Source organism: Dermacentor silvarum, chromosome 2 (genome assembly GCF_013339745.2).
Source record: "Dermacentor silvarum isolate Dsil-2018 chromosome 2, BIME_Dsil_1.4, whole genome shotgun sequence".
Classification (NCBI taxonomy): domain Eukaryota; kingdom Metazoa; phylum Arthropoda; class Arachnida; order Ixodida; family Ixodidae; genus Dermacentor; species Dermacentor silvarum.
In genome coordinates, this window is record NC_051155.1 from 136,101,564 (window position 1) to 136,116,347 (window position 14,784).

A 14,784-nucleotide genomic window follows, 5' to 3' on the forward strand; every position below is an offset into this window, starting at 1 on the left:
TGAATGCAACCACAGAACATTTACAAAGAATTTAGATCAAAGGTATGAGCAAATTTTATTTCTCTTGAGCGGCGTTGGCGGTCATCCCGAAGAAAGACACACGCACACACACTTTTGGTATCCCAGTGCGGACTGCCCTGCCTGTGGACTAACGGCAAAATTTAACCATGTGTTGTGGCAGTGTGAAGCCATCGGCTCCGCCTTCAGCGAGGATAGGTGGGCTGCGCTTTTGGGCAGCCCCGAACTCAACGACCAAACCCTGGCCGTCCAGAGTGCTCGTGATCGGGCCGTCAAGCTCGGCTTGCCGGTCCCTACGTGGGACTAGCCGGGTGGCGCGGGGTGTCCCCTGCGTCTTCTCTGGACCTCAATAAAGTTATTTCACTCACACACACTTTTATTTTGATCGGCGGTCTTGATCGGCAGCATAAATTGGCGTTGAAGACTACCGCCGCCTCGGGGAGCCGGCACATAGTAGACACGCGCGACGGGACCGCCACGCTGACAGAGCGGAAGAAAACTAGGCACGCAAGCGCTTGGAACGACTACAAAGAGAGGGCGGTGCGAGCGTACACGTGGCCGACGCGGGTCGCACAGCGGCAAATCTTTGAGAAACATTTATTATGTGAGAGTCTACTTATTTCGAAAATGGCGCCTATCTACTCAAAATGCATATCTACGTGATGAGACGTATAAGCTTTTGCATGGAATGAAGCGATTTTGCATCAAATTGGGGAGATGGGATTTTGCACACGCAGATGTGTTGACGGACACGCATAGAATCCTAGCCATAGACAGTTTCGCTGTAAAAATACGAGTCTTGAAGTAGAACCACTAAAATTGGTTTATTTCAATATAATTTGTACAAATTCTTCCTGCGTTTCTTTTTGTTTTAAGTTTTAACTCTCCTCATCTATAACCACCTGCTCCTTGGCCAATCCCAGGTAGCGGGTAAGCGCCATGGTTTAAGAAGCGAGCAGCGCGAGCGAGCGAGCGAGCCCGCGTGGCCATGCAGAAGAAGAACAGCTCGGGATCGCGAGGTCACGTACTAGCACAGCCGAGAGGTCAGCTTCAGCACCGAGTGGACGCCTACAGCACTACCGACGTCGGAGAAGACAGCGCAGGAGAAAAAGGTGAGCATCCGTCTAAATTTACCTGAGGTAATTGCTGTTGTACAACGTTAGATGTAGAAGGCGAAGGCTCCCAAATTACAACTAGCTGCGAAACATTCCTGTGAGCGGCGTACCGCCATGATCGATCTGTGCAGGGCCGCACGTGACAATGTCGGGAAACGTATGCATGGAGGTACACTGCCGGCATGGGGCTGTAAAGACGGAAAGAGAGCTTGCGCTGCTGCGCGCAGGGCGTTCTCCACATGGACACGAAATTTGCGTTTCGGTTGAGGAAAGCATAGTGCGAGTCGCTCGGGTCGTGTTGGCGAATCGCCGACAGATGCGCCGTGCAGGCAGCCACGTTGGCGGCGCGAACAAACTTTAAGCAGCCCCTCACCAGGCCACATAGCTAATTTTGTTTATACGCTGGAAGTTGCTACGTGACCTCTAAGGAGTGTCTTGCAGCAAGAATTTGTCAAATTACTTCATTAATAGAAGCGCCGCGAACCCATGATTTCAGGAGGCGAGCGTCACCGTCAACATACATAGATAGACTCTACTTGCCCCGTCTAGCATCCGCAAGAATTCCTTCCCTGCGCTCTCCACCGAAGCTGGAGGATCACGTGACGGACACGTCACGGGCCCCGCCTTATTTTTCTTTTATTTTTCTCGCGTTTTTGCTGAGGGGCGCTCTTTCGGTGACGATCTCGCGCGCGAGCTGTTGCGTTTGTCTTGTTTCCCGCAGCGGACGACTTTGCGCGCTACCTGATCAGCGGTATGCACCAAGGCAAGCGTGAGAGGATGAAAGAGCATGATCGCGGTCCTGGAACACGGTAGAAAATGACAGTTTCGTTTCTCTGCGCGCGTGATCTGCACGACGTGGGAACAAGCAGACGAAATGGAACTACATATATACATTGCTATGATGTCAAGTAAAACAAATACGCATACATTTTGTTTGGATCAACTATATGGACACTTCAGGTGCCTTTGCCATCGTCGTCGCCGTGATGTTCCCTAGAAAGCCCAAGAGCGATAACACCGTCGCCGCGCCCCGCATGCTGTATCTGCGAGTGAAAGCGTGCGAGGGGAGCTGACTATCGCGGCTCAATCTCGCGCGCATAAGGGTGGAAAGCGAGTACGAAGCGCGCCGTCTTCCGCCGCGCGCGAGACACCGGGGGGAGTGGAGGGACTGGTGGGGGGGAGGAGCCTGCTACTCCGGCGGCTGTTGCGCATGGCACGGCCGCCCGGGCGCCGTATCTTGAACGTGATCAGCGATGTGGACAAAGTGTGCCGAGTGCTGGTAGATTCGTATGCGCTGTGCTTTCAACGCTTAGTTCGCGTTGAAGCGAGAGGCAGCACGAAGGCCAATTCCCTCGCTGCTGCCGCCGCGCTTCCTCAATCCAGCGTTTTGACAGCGAGCTTCCGCGGTCATCGAGTGAGTTGTGTTCATGTTAACGTGTGCGCGCGTGATACAGTGCTTGTTAATTTAGTTAGTAAGCGAATGTTTACAAGTTTATACGGCTGATAAAACTAATATCCTTAATTTGTACAGCTGTCTACTAATTTGCTATCGCAATCGGTGCTTCGCCTTCCCGGCGAAACTGCGACTTTTTTCTCTAAACGTTAATTCACCTATTCAAGCAACAGATTAAACAAATAACTGATGTTGCATTCAATAATTTTCGAAGCCACGTGTCACTGAAATTGACGTCACAGCACGGCCATGTACGTAACCCAATTACGCGATTGACGTCGACTCTCCTGCTGGTAGCGCGGCGCCCTCGAGAAGGGAAAATGGCGTTTGGTTTGAAATTTCAGCTCTTTCCGCGGCGCGTAGCGATATAATACTTAGCATGCAGACACGAATGTTAGCGCGCATTGTATGCAATGCGCTTGTCAGCTCAAAATGACCAGGCCTGGTGAGGGGCCCTTTTATGCGTAAGCTTTCTTAGGCGACTCATGCAGGAGCTCTGTCCGTCGCTCTGTGTGTCCGTCCGTTACGTGTAACACGATGCTCTCCATAAAGAAGAAACATTTTGAGGACACTAAGCCTCTGTCCGTCGCTCTGTGTGTCCGTCCGTTACGTGTAACACGATGCTCTCCATAAAGAAGAAACATTTTGAGGACACTTAAGCTTCGCCTTTAAGAGTGGAACACGATAGCATTCAAAGATTCCTTGCTGCTTATAAGGTTTCCCGGTAACTGCATCTTTTTTGTGCAACTTCGCCTCCGCGCGCGCCTGCCGTGTAGAAATGCTGGTACAGAGGTTTGTGTTTGAATTTCGGCGTAAGAGAGTTATGTTTTTTTGTATGGTCAAATTACAATCCGACGCTGTGACGTCTGTAGGTTGTGGTTTAATCCTACTTTACGATTTTCCTGACGGATTTTACTTATGAGAAATTCAATTATGTTCACTATATAACGCCTTGCTCCACGCGGAGGGCCTGCGCGGTCGGGGTGGTTCGGGATGATTATTTCCACCAACGACGCTGGCGTGCCCGCACCCACGCCGACACCGACACCGACGCCGGATTTTCTGCGACACGGGGCCCTTAACGCTATCGCGTTAATAAAATTGTAGCGACGTTTCAGTTACGCGCAAGCGTATATGGGTGCTGTTCCGGAGTTTCTAAGCTATGCCGTCTTGCCTTGTCAAAAGCCGCCTAGCAAGTTCTTCGGGAGTCTCCTGGGCACGCCTAGCCCGCGCCTTTTGCTGGTCTTGTTCAGCTCGTGCCCAGCGCTTGCGGACTTCGGGGTCAGTCGACTCGCGCTCGGCCTGCCGCTGCTTGCGTTGCTGCTTCGTCCTTCTCGCTCGGCGCTCGGCATCTCGATCGCCAGACGAGCCCAGTACATCCATAGCGCACACAGAGCCCGTAGCAACTACCAGTGTAGGTCAGCCCGGCGCGCCTGTCAATGTCAGAGCCCAGTCAATCAGTTAATAATGATGATAAGAAGCGATGAGGGCTTATGGCTTTCATCATGGTTGATAATGGTTCGACGCGGTTGGATACGGTGTTAAAGAGCGATAAGGGCTTATAATGGTCGGATCAATTTTGATAAGGACAGATAAGGGTTGATAAGGGCCGGATCAAGTCCGATAAGGTTGATAAGGACCGATAAGGGATAAGGAGAGATAAGGGTCGATAAGGATGGGATCGATTGCCATAAGGTTGATAACGACCGATAAGCGTTAATCGGGTTTTGTCGGATCAACTTTGGGGCTGCGTGTAGACAAGCAAGTGGCACAATGCTTACGCATACTTACACAACTCCAGTGGAGTTATACTGCGTAATGTTTCGAAAAGCCGGCGGCTGTGGGTATTGCAGGATGTCTTAGCGAGCGCTGGTGGTAGAGCAGCCTAGCATTCGCCTCACGACTGGGCCAGGGAGCTGGGGTTGAGGGGCTAAATTAGGGCGCCTTAATGCAAGTCTTCCCGGCCCGCTCACATGAGTGATCGCTGGGCGGCTTCGTGCTGTGGTCGTTCGGGTAAGCGCCAACACGGAAAACGTCGGCGGATAAGATTTATGAATTTGAAATGCAGGAGGCTGAATAAATCGCGGGATCATGGACTCTGGGGCTTTGGACGCCTTTGTGGGGTTTTGGCGCAAAGCAGGATTGCGTGGAGCACCGAACTTTTTAGTCCGGCCACAAAGCGCACGTTTTAATTAGGAGTTGCAGCCACGATGCGGAAACTGTATATGAGGCACATGGTTTAAGGTTGATTAGATTGTCGAATAATCTATTGGTGGCGAGGGCAGCTGCGGCAGATCGCGTAGTTCCACAGAGTCAGCGACGTTGTGAGGACCCGATTGCAGCGGCTCCATCGTGGGCAGGCGGCGCTATAGGTGAAGGTCTGGTAAACTTATCGGCTGCGCTTGAGATCACCCGATTGCGTTTTGACCTCGAAGACCCTAGCCCAGGCGTGTGGTGGGAAGAGCTGCCATCGATCGGTGAACGGGTGGACGGCGTTAAGGCGTTGGTAAGCTCGACCATAGTTTGTGGAAGCATGGTCATGCGTTGTGATGATAGAATTCGGACATCATCACCATCATCATCATCAGCTTATATTTATGTCCACTGCAGGACGAAGGCCTCTCCCTGGAATCTCCAATTACCCCTGTCTTGCGCTAGCGTATTCCAACTTGCGCCTGCAAATTTCCTAACTTCATCATCCCATCTAGTTTTCTGCCGTCCTCGACTGCGCTTCCCTTCTCTTGGTATACATTCTGTAACCCTAATGGTCCACCGGTTATCCATCCTACGTATTACATGGCCTGCCCAGCTCCATTCCGCTTAATGTCAACTAGAATATCGGCTATCCCCGTTTGTTTTCTGATCCACGCCGCTCTCTTCCTGTCTCTTAACGTTAGTCCTACGATTTTTCGTTCCATCGCTCTTTTCGTTCCATCGGCCAAAAGGGATTTCAACTTTACGACGGTGATTTGTATACGACAACACAAATAAGGTGGCTCATTATGAAGTTAATTTTTCAGATGTGAATTATGAAAAATATTATGAAATAAGGATAAACGAAACACTTTTCTGCGCAGAGAAAGGTTAGGAAGCTTCAAAATGTGTATCATCTACGATACACTTGAAAAGCGGTGATAATTTGACGGAATGAAACGCGCACCACGGTTTTGTACTGATTCTAATTGGTTATTAAAAACATTCTTTACTGGGATCCCAGTAAGCGCATGCATATTGAAGCTTAGGCCTTATAATTGTATTGTATGATTTAAATTTAAGAGAGGTTTCTGCCCTTGAAGAGTTGCGGCGTAATGAACCTAATGTACAATTAGCATTGTTAACGACGTAGTTAACATGGGTTTGCCAAGAAAGATTAGCAGTCAGGTGAACACCTAAATACTTATACGTGGTAACGTGATTTAGTACAGAGCCATCAGTGTGATAAAGGAGGGTTACAAGTAGAAGGTTTTTGGGAGATTCTCATTACTTTACACTTTTTAACGTTCAAATGCATTTGCTATGCGTTGCACCATGCAGTTAGTTATAGCGTCGAGGTCAGATTGAAGTGCTGAAAGATCAGTGTCGGATTGTATTATGCGATAAATCAGCGTCATCAGCGTATAGCCTGATACACGATTTAACTAATTAGTCAGGTCGTTAATGTGGACTAAAAATAAAAGTAGGCCGAGGACAGAACCATGCGGCACACCGGAAGCAACTGGACAGGAAGAGGAATGAAAATTGTTAGCTGTCACAAATTGCGTTCTATTAGAAAGATCCATTTCTATTTTCAATCCAGGCAAAAATGTTAGGACCGATATTTAATTTGCTTAACTTCAAACGAAATAGAGGGTGAGAGACAAGGTCAAACGCTTTCCGAAAATCCAAGAAATATATACAAGCGACAAAACACCCATTGTCAAGAGCAGCGAAAAGTCCATTGGTCAAGCAAGTTGCGTCTCACACGAAAATGATTTACGAAACCCATGCTGTTTCGTCGTAAAGAATGCATTAGACTCGAGGAAATTAACTAAACATGAGCAAATATTATGTTCTAATAGTTTGCAAGGAATTCTAGTGATTGATATAGGTCTGTAATTATATGGTGAGTTCACGTCACCAGACTTGAAAAGCGGTACCACCTTGCATACCTTCCAATCGCCAGGTACCGTAGCCGCTAAGCCACCGCGGCGGGTAATCCTTGGAGGGGCTTTAGAATTCTACAAGACAATCTCCCTACACTAGGTCTACGGTGGGTGTTTTCACTATCTGCAAAGTTTCTCCTTGGCAACTCTACCGTAATCCTCTACGGTAGAGTTGCCAAGGAGAAACTTTGCAGGTAGTGAAAAGACCCAGCGTAGACCTTGTGTAGGGAGATTGGTAGAATTCTAAAGGCCCTATAATTAACAAGCGAGAACGCCTCCTTGCACTTAGAAGCCCTTGCCGCTACGGCTGGGCGATCGCTCTCGGCTTACCCTGTCTTACAAATAAAAGTTCGGATAGATCCTACTTTTAATATGGACACTCCAAAGCAGATTTCTGCCGTCGGCGTCGCCGTCGTCGTCGCCGTCGCCGTGAGGTTCCGTATGACGTCAGTGGAGATGAAATCGTCGCCGCGCGCCGAACGCTGTATGTGCGAGTGAAAGGGCGCAAGGGACGCGCGCTTTCACGGTGAGTGAACGCACGGCGAACAAACGCGCGTTCTGCGCCGTGCTCCCTGAAGGGCTGCAGAAGTAGGCGTCTCTTTCCTCCTTTACAATCACCATATATGTAGAGCAAACGCGCCTTCTTCCGACGCGCGAAAGGCTTTGGGGGGGGGGGGGGAGGGGGAGGGAAGGGAGGCGACGTTTAGCTGCGGCACCAAGTGCCTATTTATATCAGATGCTCCGGCAACAGTCACCAACGCCGCACGCATTTTGTGCGAACGCGGGCAAAACGCCGACGGCGTCGAAAACAGTTCTGCGTGTTGCCGGTGCTGCTGCACGTCGAAGTTTATACAGCTGATAAAGCTACTATCATTACTCCGTATAGCTCTCTACAAATTTGCTATCGCAATTGATGCTTCGCCTTTCAGGTGAAACTGCGACCACTTTTTCGTTTGGGTAGGATTAGAGGCTGCACGGCTTGGAGTGCACCGCTCATATACAGGGGAACAAAATGTGGTGTTCCCATTAACAACAAACCGTATACAGCTTGTGTACTTGGTTATCCCACAACCCCAGATAACATTAAAATGAAACTGATAGTTTGAAGGTTCTTTTATTGCGATAGCAATTATATGGACACTTCTACCGGATTTCTGCCGTTGCCGTCGCCGTCGTCGTGAGGTTCCCTATAGATAAAATCTTCGCCGCGCGCCGTATGCCCGAGCGGAAGCGTGCGGGGACGCGCGCTATCACGGAGAGCGAACGCACTCAATCACCCACGCGCAAGCAAGGAAGCGGGAAGCCAGCGCCGGAGGGAGCGCGGGGGGAGGGGCGCACTTCTACGCTGCCAACAACCGCGCTGGTCGCTCGTCCGCACTGTCTCTTATCTCCACACGGCTCTGACCTTTATGCGCCGTGCATTCGCCGCTCAGTTTCCGTTGAAGCGATAGACCGCACGTACCTTCGCCCGCTGCGGCGTATATACGCTCGCTGCCAGCGTTGTGACAGTCGTTGTCTGCAGTCGTTCAGTGTGATCTATTCCTGTTTGTGCGCGCTCACACCACGCTTGTTCATTCAGTTAGTAATAGTCGGGCCACATTTTCCAACGCATCTACACATGCAATGCTGCCCGGATCGGCAGTGCAGCACTACAGGTGTGTCCCTTCGCACGCGCTGCCCACGGGAAGCGCTTCTCATCAACGCCATGATTTCAGACGCGCCTTCTCGTGGTCATCGAGTCTCTCTCTCTTCATGTCGGTCTACTTACGCTGCAGCACACCTGCTTACTTAATCAGCTCATGTTTACTACAATTCATATTGCTACCAAAGCCGCTCACCTTACTTCGTATGACATTGCTGTGTTGCTATCGCATTCATTGCTTCGCCCTTAGGGCGAAACTGTGATACTTTTTTTTAAAGAGTGAGCTCATTTCGGCAACATTTCGCGAATCTCAGCGTGTCAGATTTCGGCTGTCGAACGCGTCGGTCATCGGATGGAATATTGTGGACCGGAAGGACAGCGCATAAATCGACGAGTGCTCGCGCAAAGCAGCACGCCGCATGAGCAGCGCGTGTTGCCGCGTCTTGTCCCGTGCAACCCCGCAGCCGTTGCTTGCCATCACAGACGGTGCATGGCTACACGTCCATAAAAGCTTCGACGCGATCGGCCTGCCGTCGGTATTCAAGCGTGTGCGAACGACCTGGTTTCGGTTTCATTTTGTTCCTTGGACGTATGCGGCATCCGCAGTCAGTGTCTTGTGGAGAGAGCGTCGCGTTCACGGTGAAAACGCTTCTCTGCTTAGGGGGCCCGGTATGGGTTTTTCGTGAAAGAATCCGGAAGTGAGGAGCGACGAAGCAACCGATTTACTGGGATATGTGGCGTTGCGCTTACATGCATAGGGCTATTTAACCAGTCCTGTGCAGCAGTGACGAGCAAAAAGGAAAGAGCTGGAAGGCGATTCAAACTCCGGTTGAAGTCGATGAAAGACAGTCTGTATTGAGCGATTTGAGGGGGAGATAGAGGCGGAGTCACTGCGCACAGCGCTTTATCGCTGCACTCCTTGCGTTTGGAGGGTATACGAGGAGCGTCGGACTGAAATATATTTACTGCACTATCTTCGGGATCGGCTCACATTTTGGCGTATGATGAAGCGATAATTTTAAATAACTTCCGGGATTTACCATGCATAAACTACGATCCGATTATGAGGCACGCCGTTATGGGGGAAACGCGTCCGTGGTGCAATGGCTACAGCATCAAGTCTTCTGTGCTAGATGGCCTCTGTTCGAATCAGGCCGTTGGAGAATTTTATACATTTATTTACAAAAATCAAAATTTCGCCGTAAGGGCGAAACAACGAATGCGATAACAACATGCTACAGCATTCCCTGAAGTAAGCTTTAGTGTCAGCATGAATGGCAGTAAACATAAGCTGGCTATAAATAAGCACGCTTGGCGTGAAGTGCGCAGACACACATGGACAGAAAGTACTCGGTGTCCGCGAGATGCATCGGCTAGAACACGACCTTCGTTTCATTAAGCGGCCGTGCAGCAGGAGCTCCTCGGCTGGCGTTCTGACAGTTAACACGGGGGGGGGGCATGTTGGCGCGATTGGAGGGACGCGGTGCTTCGCTGCAGAAACCCCGCACCGACAAGTACTGCTATGGTTACTATGAGCGGGGAAAGGATGGCACAAACTGGCGGGGTCTGCTTGGTTGTGTTACAATTCGTTCCAGCAAGTAAAGCTGTCTAATCTGACTTGTTAAATGCAGTTGCATTTGTGCACCAGCCTGTGAAATTGGAACACGAACAAGCCTATAGACATATCTCGCCACTTGGCGTTCAACTTTTCAGGCAGAGGTAAAACGTTCAGGTAATGTGAGTAATGTTCTTCAGAAAACGTAATGAAACTAAGGGAATCAGTATTTTTATGCATGTAATTATGGACGACGGCGAAAGATCGCATGGAGTGTTCATATAATTGATATTACAATAAAACGTGCCAAGCGCCTCAACGCGCTAAGTTGTATATATACAGGGTGACCCAGCTATCACGCAGCACGATTAAAAAAAAAAAATAGGAACGGCGTTACGCGAAGCAAACCTAGTGCGTATTGTTTCCAGTACAGTGGAGTAGCCGCCAGTATTTTTTTTTCGTTACTGAGATTTAATTAGGTAATTGTAATTAATTTTCTAACTCGAGAAGTACTGTCCTAATTATGAAAGTGTCAATGAGAAAGTTGTAGAGCAACATGAAAAACTTCCGATACAGCTTTCTGTTGCTCAATATGTGCTACATAAGTGTTTTTCTGCGCGTGAGAGAAGCCCACAAATGTAATGAAATCTCAGTAATGAAAGAATTACTGGCGGCTGCTCCGCTGTACTGGAAACAATACGCACTAGGTTTGCTTCGCGTAACGTCGTTCCTCTTTTTTTAAATCGTGCTGCGTGATAGCTGGGACACCCTGTATATAAACTAGATAAAGGAAACTAGGGGCACGATTTTTATTAATAATATCATAAGAGGCCAACAAACAATGACACCAAAGCCAACATAGGGGAAATTACTTGCACTTACTAATTGAATTAAAGAAATGATACATTGATGGAAATGAATGAAAAGACAACTGTCCGCGGGTGGGGGACGATCCCACGTCTTCGCATTACGCGTGCGATGCTCTTACCATTGAGCTAACGCGGCGCCGTTTTCCCATACATTTTCTGGGGTACTTATGTTTATCTACTAGAACTAACCCTGGGACTGTTAGCCAGCGCCACCACTCCTTGGCGGCGGATGTCGAACATCCTTTTTGCCGCAGGCGTCACGTCTACGTGAACTTTTTGCGTGAAGGCAACTTGTCATTAAACCCACACATATGCTATCTGAAGGCATCAAAGCTGCCGGATTCGAGACCACATGTATATACACGAACACGGCGACCAGTGTTTCCAGAGGCACTCACACAGTAACACATATCGACCCACGATAAGAGGTTAGAAACATACGCGATAGGGAAAAGTAGTAGTAACGCGCTTTGTCTTAAAAAAAAAAATACTAGCCATAACCTTCACGTAAACTGGCCCATCTGCGTACTCGGTGCAGTTTCATTTCACTAAATTGGCTCAACATTGACACACAAAACCTCGTTTGCTGAGGGCTCTACCATGTTTGAATGTGTCCGACGTATCACGTTTCGTCAGTAATGGAAAAATCGCAGTTTTCTTTTCTTTCTCGTAATGCCTGAACCAAATATTTATTTATGTGTATGCTTTAAACTTAAGCTTGTGATTGAACTATTTTAATCAGAAAAATGCAACATGTCTGCATGTACAATAAGTCCATGTTTAATCACTCTGTAGTTATGAAGACGCACTATAAAATGTACAAAACATAGCCGACCTGTAAGCTTGGGTCTCTTTCAATTGGGTCTGCAGTATTTAGGAGTAAGACTATGTAACTTTGACATTCTTATAGACAGTGCAACATAATTCGTGATTGAAGGGGATAATGTGCAGATGCGTTGCGTGAGTGAGCCGAGAGTGACAGCAGTTTAAGTGACACATGCGGATACGAGCTGCTTGCTGGTAATGCAGAAAGTCTAGAGGTGAAGACCTTCTTCCCCTATAAACGCGGAAGGCTTTGCGCAGTACCATTGCCCAGTGGCAGCATCTTGCCTTCCAGGGCACCGATCGAACTGGAATATTTATATCGTAGCAGATAATTTCTAGAGGCTTTTATATGGAACATTTTGGCCTTTCTTGTTTCTAGGTCATAAAACTCTGGAAACCAGCGACACGTGCCAAAACTCCAAGGCATCGCGAGCGCATTCCATCAAGTATGGACGCCAAGTCCAACCCACCTGGCCCTCCTGTAACTTCGAGCCAAGGATTACTGCAAGGCGGAACGTCTCGTGAAACTGGGAAGAGTATACGTGCGGCACCAGTATGCTCGGGGTCAGCGGTCCTCTCTTCCGCTTTCATCGTCTGCAAAGAATGCAGTGTCGCCGGTGTCCCCGAACAGCAACCTGCCTCGACCTTCGGCAAAACGAGACACCGCAATTCGGTCGTCTGGAAGGCCACAAGATCCAGCAGCTGAACACAAGTCCCCGATAGGGTCCAGAGAGCAGCCAAAGGACCTCGCCGACACCGCCGCCCTTACTGCAGCGGCGACATGTCAAGGTCCGACTCAGCGACAACGGCGACACCCCTCGCAGAAGCCGTCAAGCCGAGGTCCGCACCACCAGGCCGACGTGGTAGCAAATCAGGAGAAGCATCACGGGAAACGGCACAAACCTAAAGTCGCGGACGTGACAGGAGGTCACAACGACGACGTGCGGATGCTCAGCCACGCGCTGCTGTCTCCTCCAGCCGTCGACAATGAACGACAGCCGAAGGCACCATCAGAGGAAAACAACCCCGGAGTAATAGAGACCAAGGTTACCGACTTCCTCAGTCACGTGGAACGAAATTCGCCCCAGCGGAGATACGAGAGCCCCGACGAAGGACCTCGCGTTGCTTCTTCAGGCTCGGCGGCCACATCAGAGAACGCGCGCTTTGACGACGGTAGCAAAAGTAAGGAGGATGGCGGCCAAAGTGGAACCACTGCGAGCCACGACGTAGACGGCAAGACGCCTGTCGGGGCCACCGCAAATCCCAAAGCCGAGGAAAATACAGGACGGAGGATTGGCAGCTGTGCTGAGAGCCGAGCGTTAGACGGCAAGCCGCTCGTCGGGACCACTGCCAATGCTGGTGCCAAGGAAAATGCAGGACGGGATACTGTCGAGAATCCTGGAGGCGGAAGAGAAGGCGGTGCTGTCGGCGGAGAAGTGCACAAGAAACCGAGCGCAGTGACAGTCGTCTCGCCACATGCAGAAGCGGGAGGTGTCAAACAGACAAGGCGTGAAAGCGACGCAGGGGCGACACCTAGCCCGACGATCTACACCCAAAAGACGACAATGACCGGTCGTAATCGCTCGCGAAAGTCGGTCGACCAACGTTCTGTGTACTCGCTTTCAACGCTCAAGGACTTGGCAAGTATTTCAATATGCGGTTGTTGCCAGTGCAGGCTTGCGTTGATGTCAGAGAGAGAAAAAAACAAAGAATCCGGCATGCTATTAAAGGGGCACTAAAGATGACCTATAAATCAGTTTAGATTGATAAGGCGTTCTTTCAAAACTCTGTATTTGTTAATTTAGCGGTAATACGTTGTTTATTAAAAGCGAAAATAACCGCCGTAATGGCATGGTTGCTATGGCATTGCGCTGCTAAGCCCGAGACCGCGGAATCAAATCCCGGCCGCGGCGGCTGCATTTAGACGGGGGCGAAATGCAAAAACGCCCGTGTACCGTACGTTGGGTGCACGTTAAAGAACGCCAGGTGGTCGGAAATAATTCGGAGTTCCATACTACGGCGTGCCGCATAACCATATCGTGGTTTTGACACATAAAACCTCAGAAGTAATTTAATTGTTCTTTAATTTAATTAATCCATGACGTCGGGGACGTACGGTAACTTATAGGCGGCGTCGCCATGCCACCCGTTTCTCGTTTTGCGTCCTTTCGCTTACCAAGCAAAGAAGACGCACGATCCTCTCACGGTAAGGGAGGCTTTGTTGATATTGTGGAAGGGCGAATTGCTAATACAGCTCAATTCAGTTTTCTCATCTTTAGTGTCGCTTTAAGGTGGCAGGCCGCACACACAAAACAAATTTCTTTAAATCGGTAGCCAGGACATTTCTCGGAATAAACATGCCCTATTTAACTTAATAAACTAACTACTTAAGGTGCAGAAAACGGTTAATTTTATTTTTTGCAGGTAATTTTTATTGTAAAATGTGGTAAAAGTGCTAGTCGCGCCAGCAGTGATAACTAATGAATCGCTGAATTGAGTAAAGTTTTGGTATTTATGTGGCTAATTGTGAGGCCTATGAAATGAACTAGGATAAATGCAATGTGATAAATATTATGGAAGAAATGTTCGAAAAACTAAGCAAAGTGAAAAAAATTAGCAAATTTTGACCAAATGTATTTGCAAAATGAGCTGTAAATGAAAAAAAAATGCATCAATTTCTTTTGTTCGAGTTGGTTGCACACATGTCTATGTGAGGAATGAGTGTGCAAAATTTAATATAAAAATATTCATTAAAAAAAGCATTGCCAAAGTTTGCGTAACATGAGGTGGAGAAAAGTCTTGTTTTGAGAAAAACGTAAACAAATCTTCAAACCATGTGGAAGATGTCAAAAACAACAGAGACCGTAAATGCACCAGCTTCTTAGGTGGATCCCCCATGAGATGTACGAGAGTATTCTTTTGTTCGTGTGGCTGCTCGGCGACAACATCAAATTAAAAAAGAAGTTTGAATAATTTTGAAAAATATTTGTATAAAATAAATAGTACTGATTTTCAGTTTCGCTGTACGAGAGTATGGGTTGGAAAATTCACTGTAACTCCCTAACTAATGGTGATAGGAATACAATTTCTTTTGCAACATGTTGCTGAATTTTTGGGCATACACAAAATGTAAAAATAAAAAAATCAATCTCGCACAAAAAATTA

The 14,784-nt window shown here is 48.5% G+C and overlaps 1 protein-coding gene across 1 annotated transcript; it reads left to right on the forward strand.

Annotated features, from left to right (window-relative positions):
* Positions 1-958: 958 nt before the first annotated feature.
* On the forward strand, positions 959-13,358 carry LOC125943539 (uncharacterized). The gene is made up of 2 exons (XM_049662907.1): positions 959-1,130; positions 11,999-13,358. Exon 2 carries the CDS (start codon positions 12,567-12,569, stop codon positions 13,356-13,358), a length of 792 nt encoding a protein of 263 aa, XP_049518864.1. The 5' UTR covers positions 959-1,130; positions 11,999-12,566.
* Positions 13,359-14,784: the final 1,426 nt, after the last annotated feature.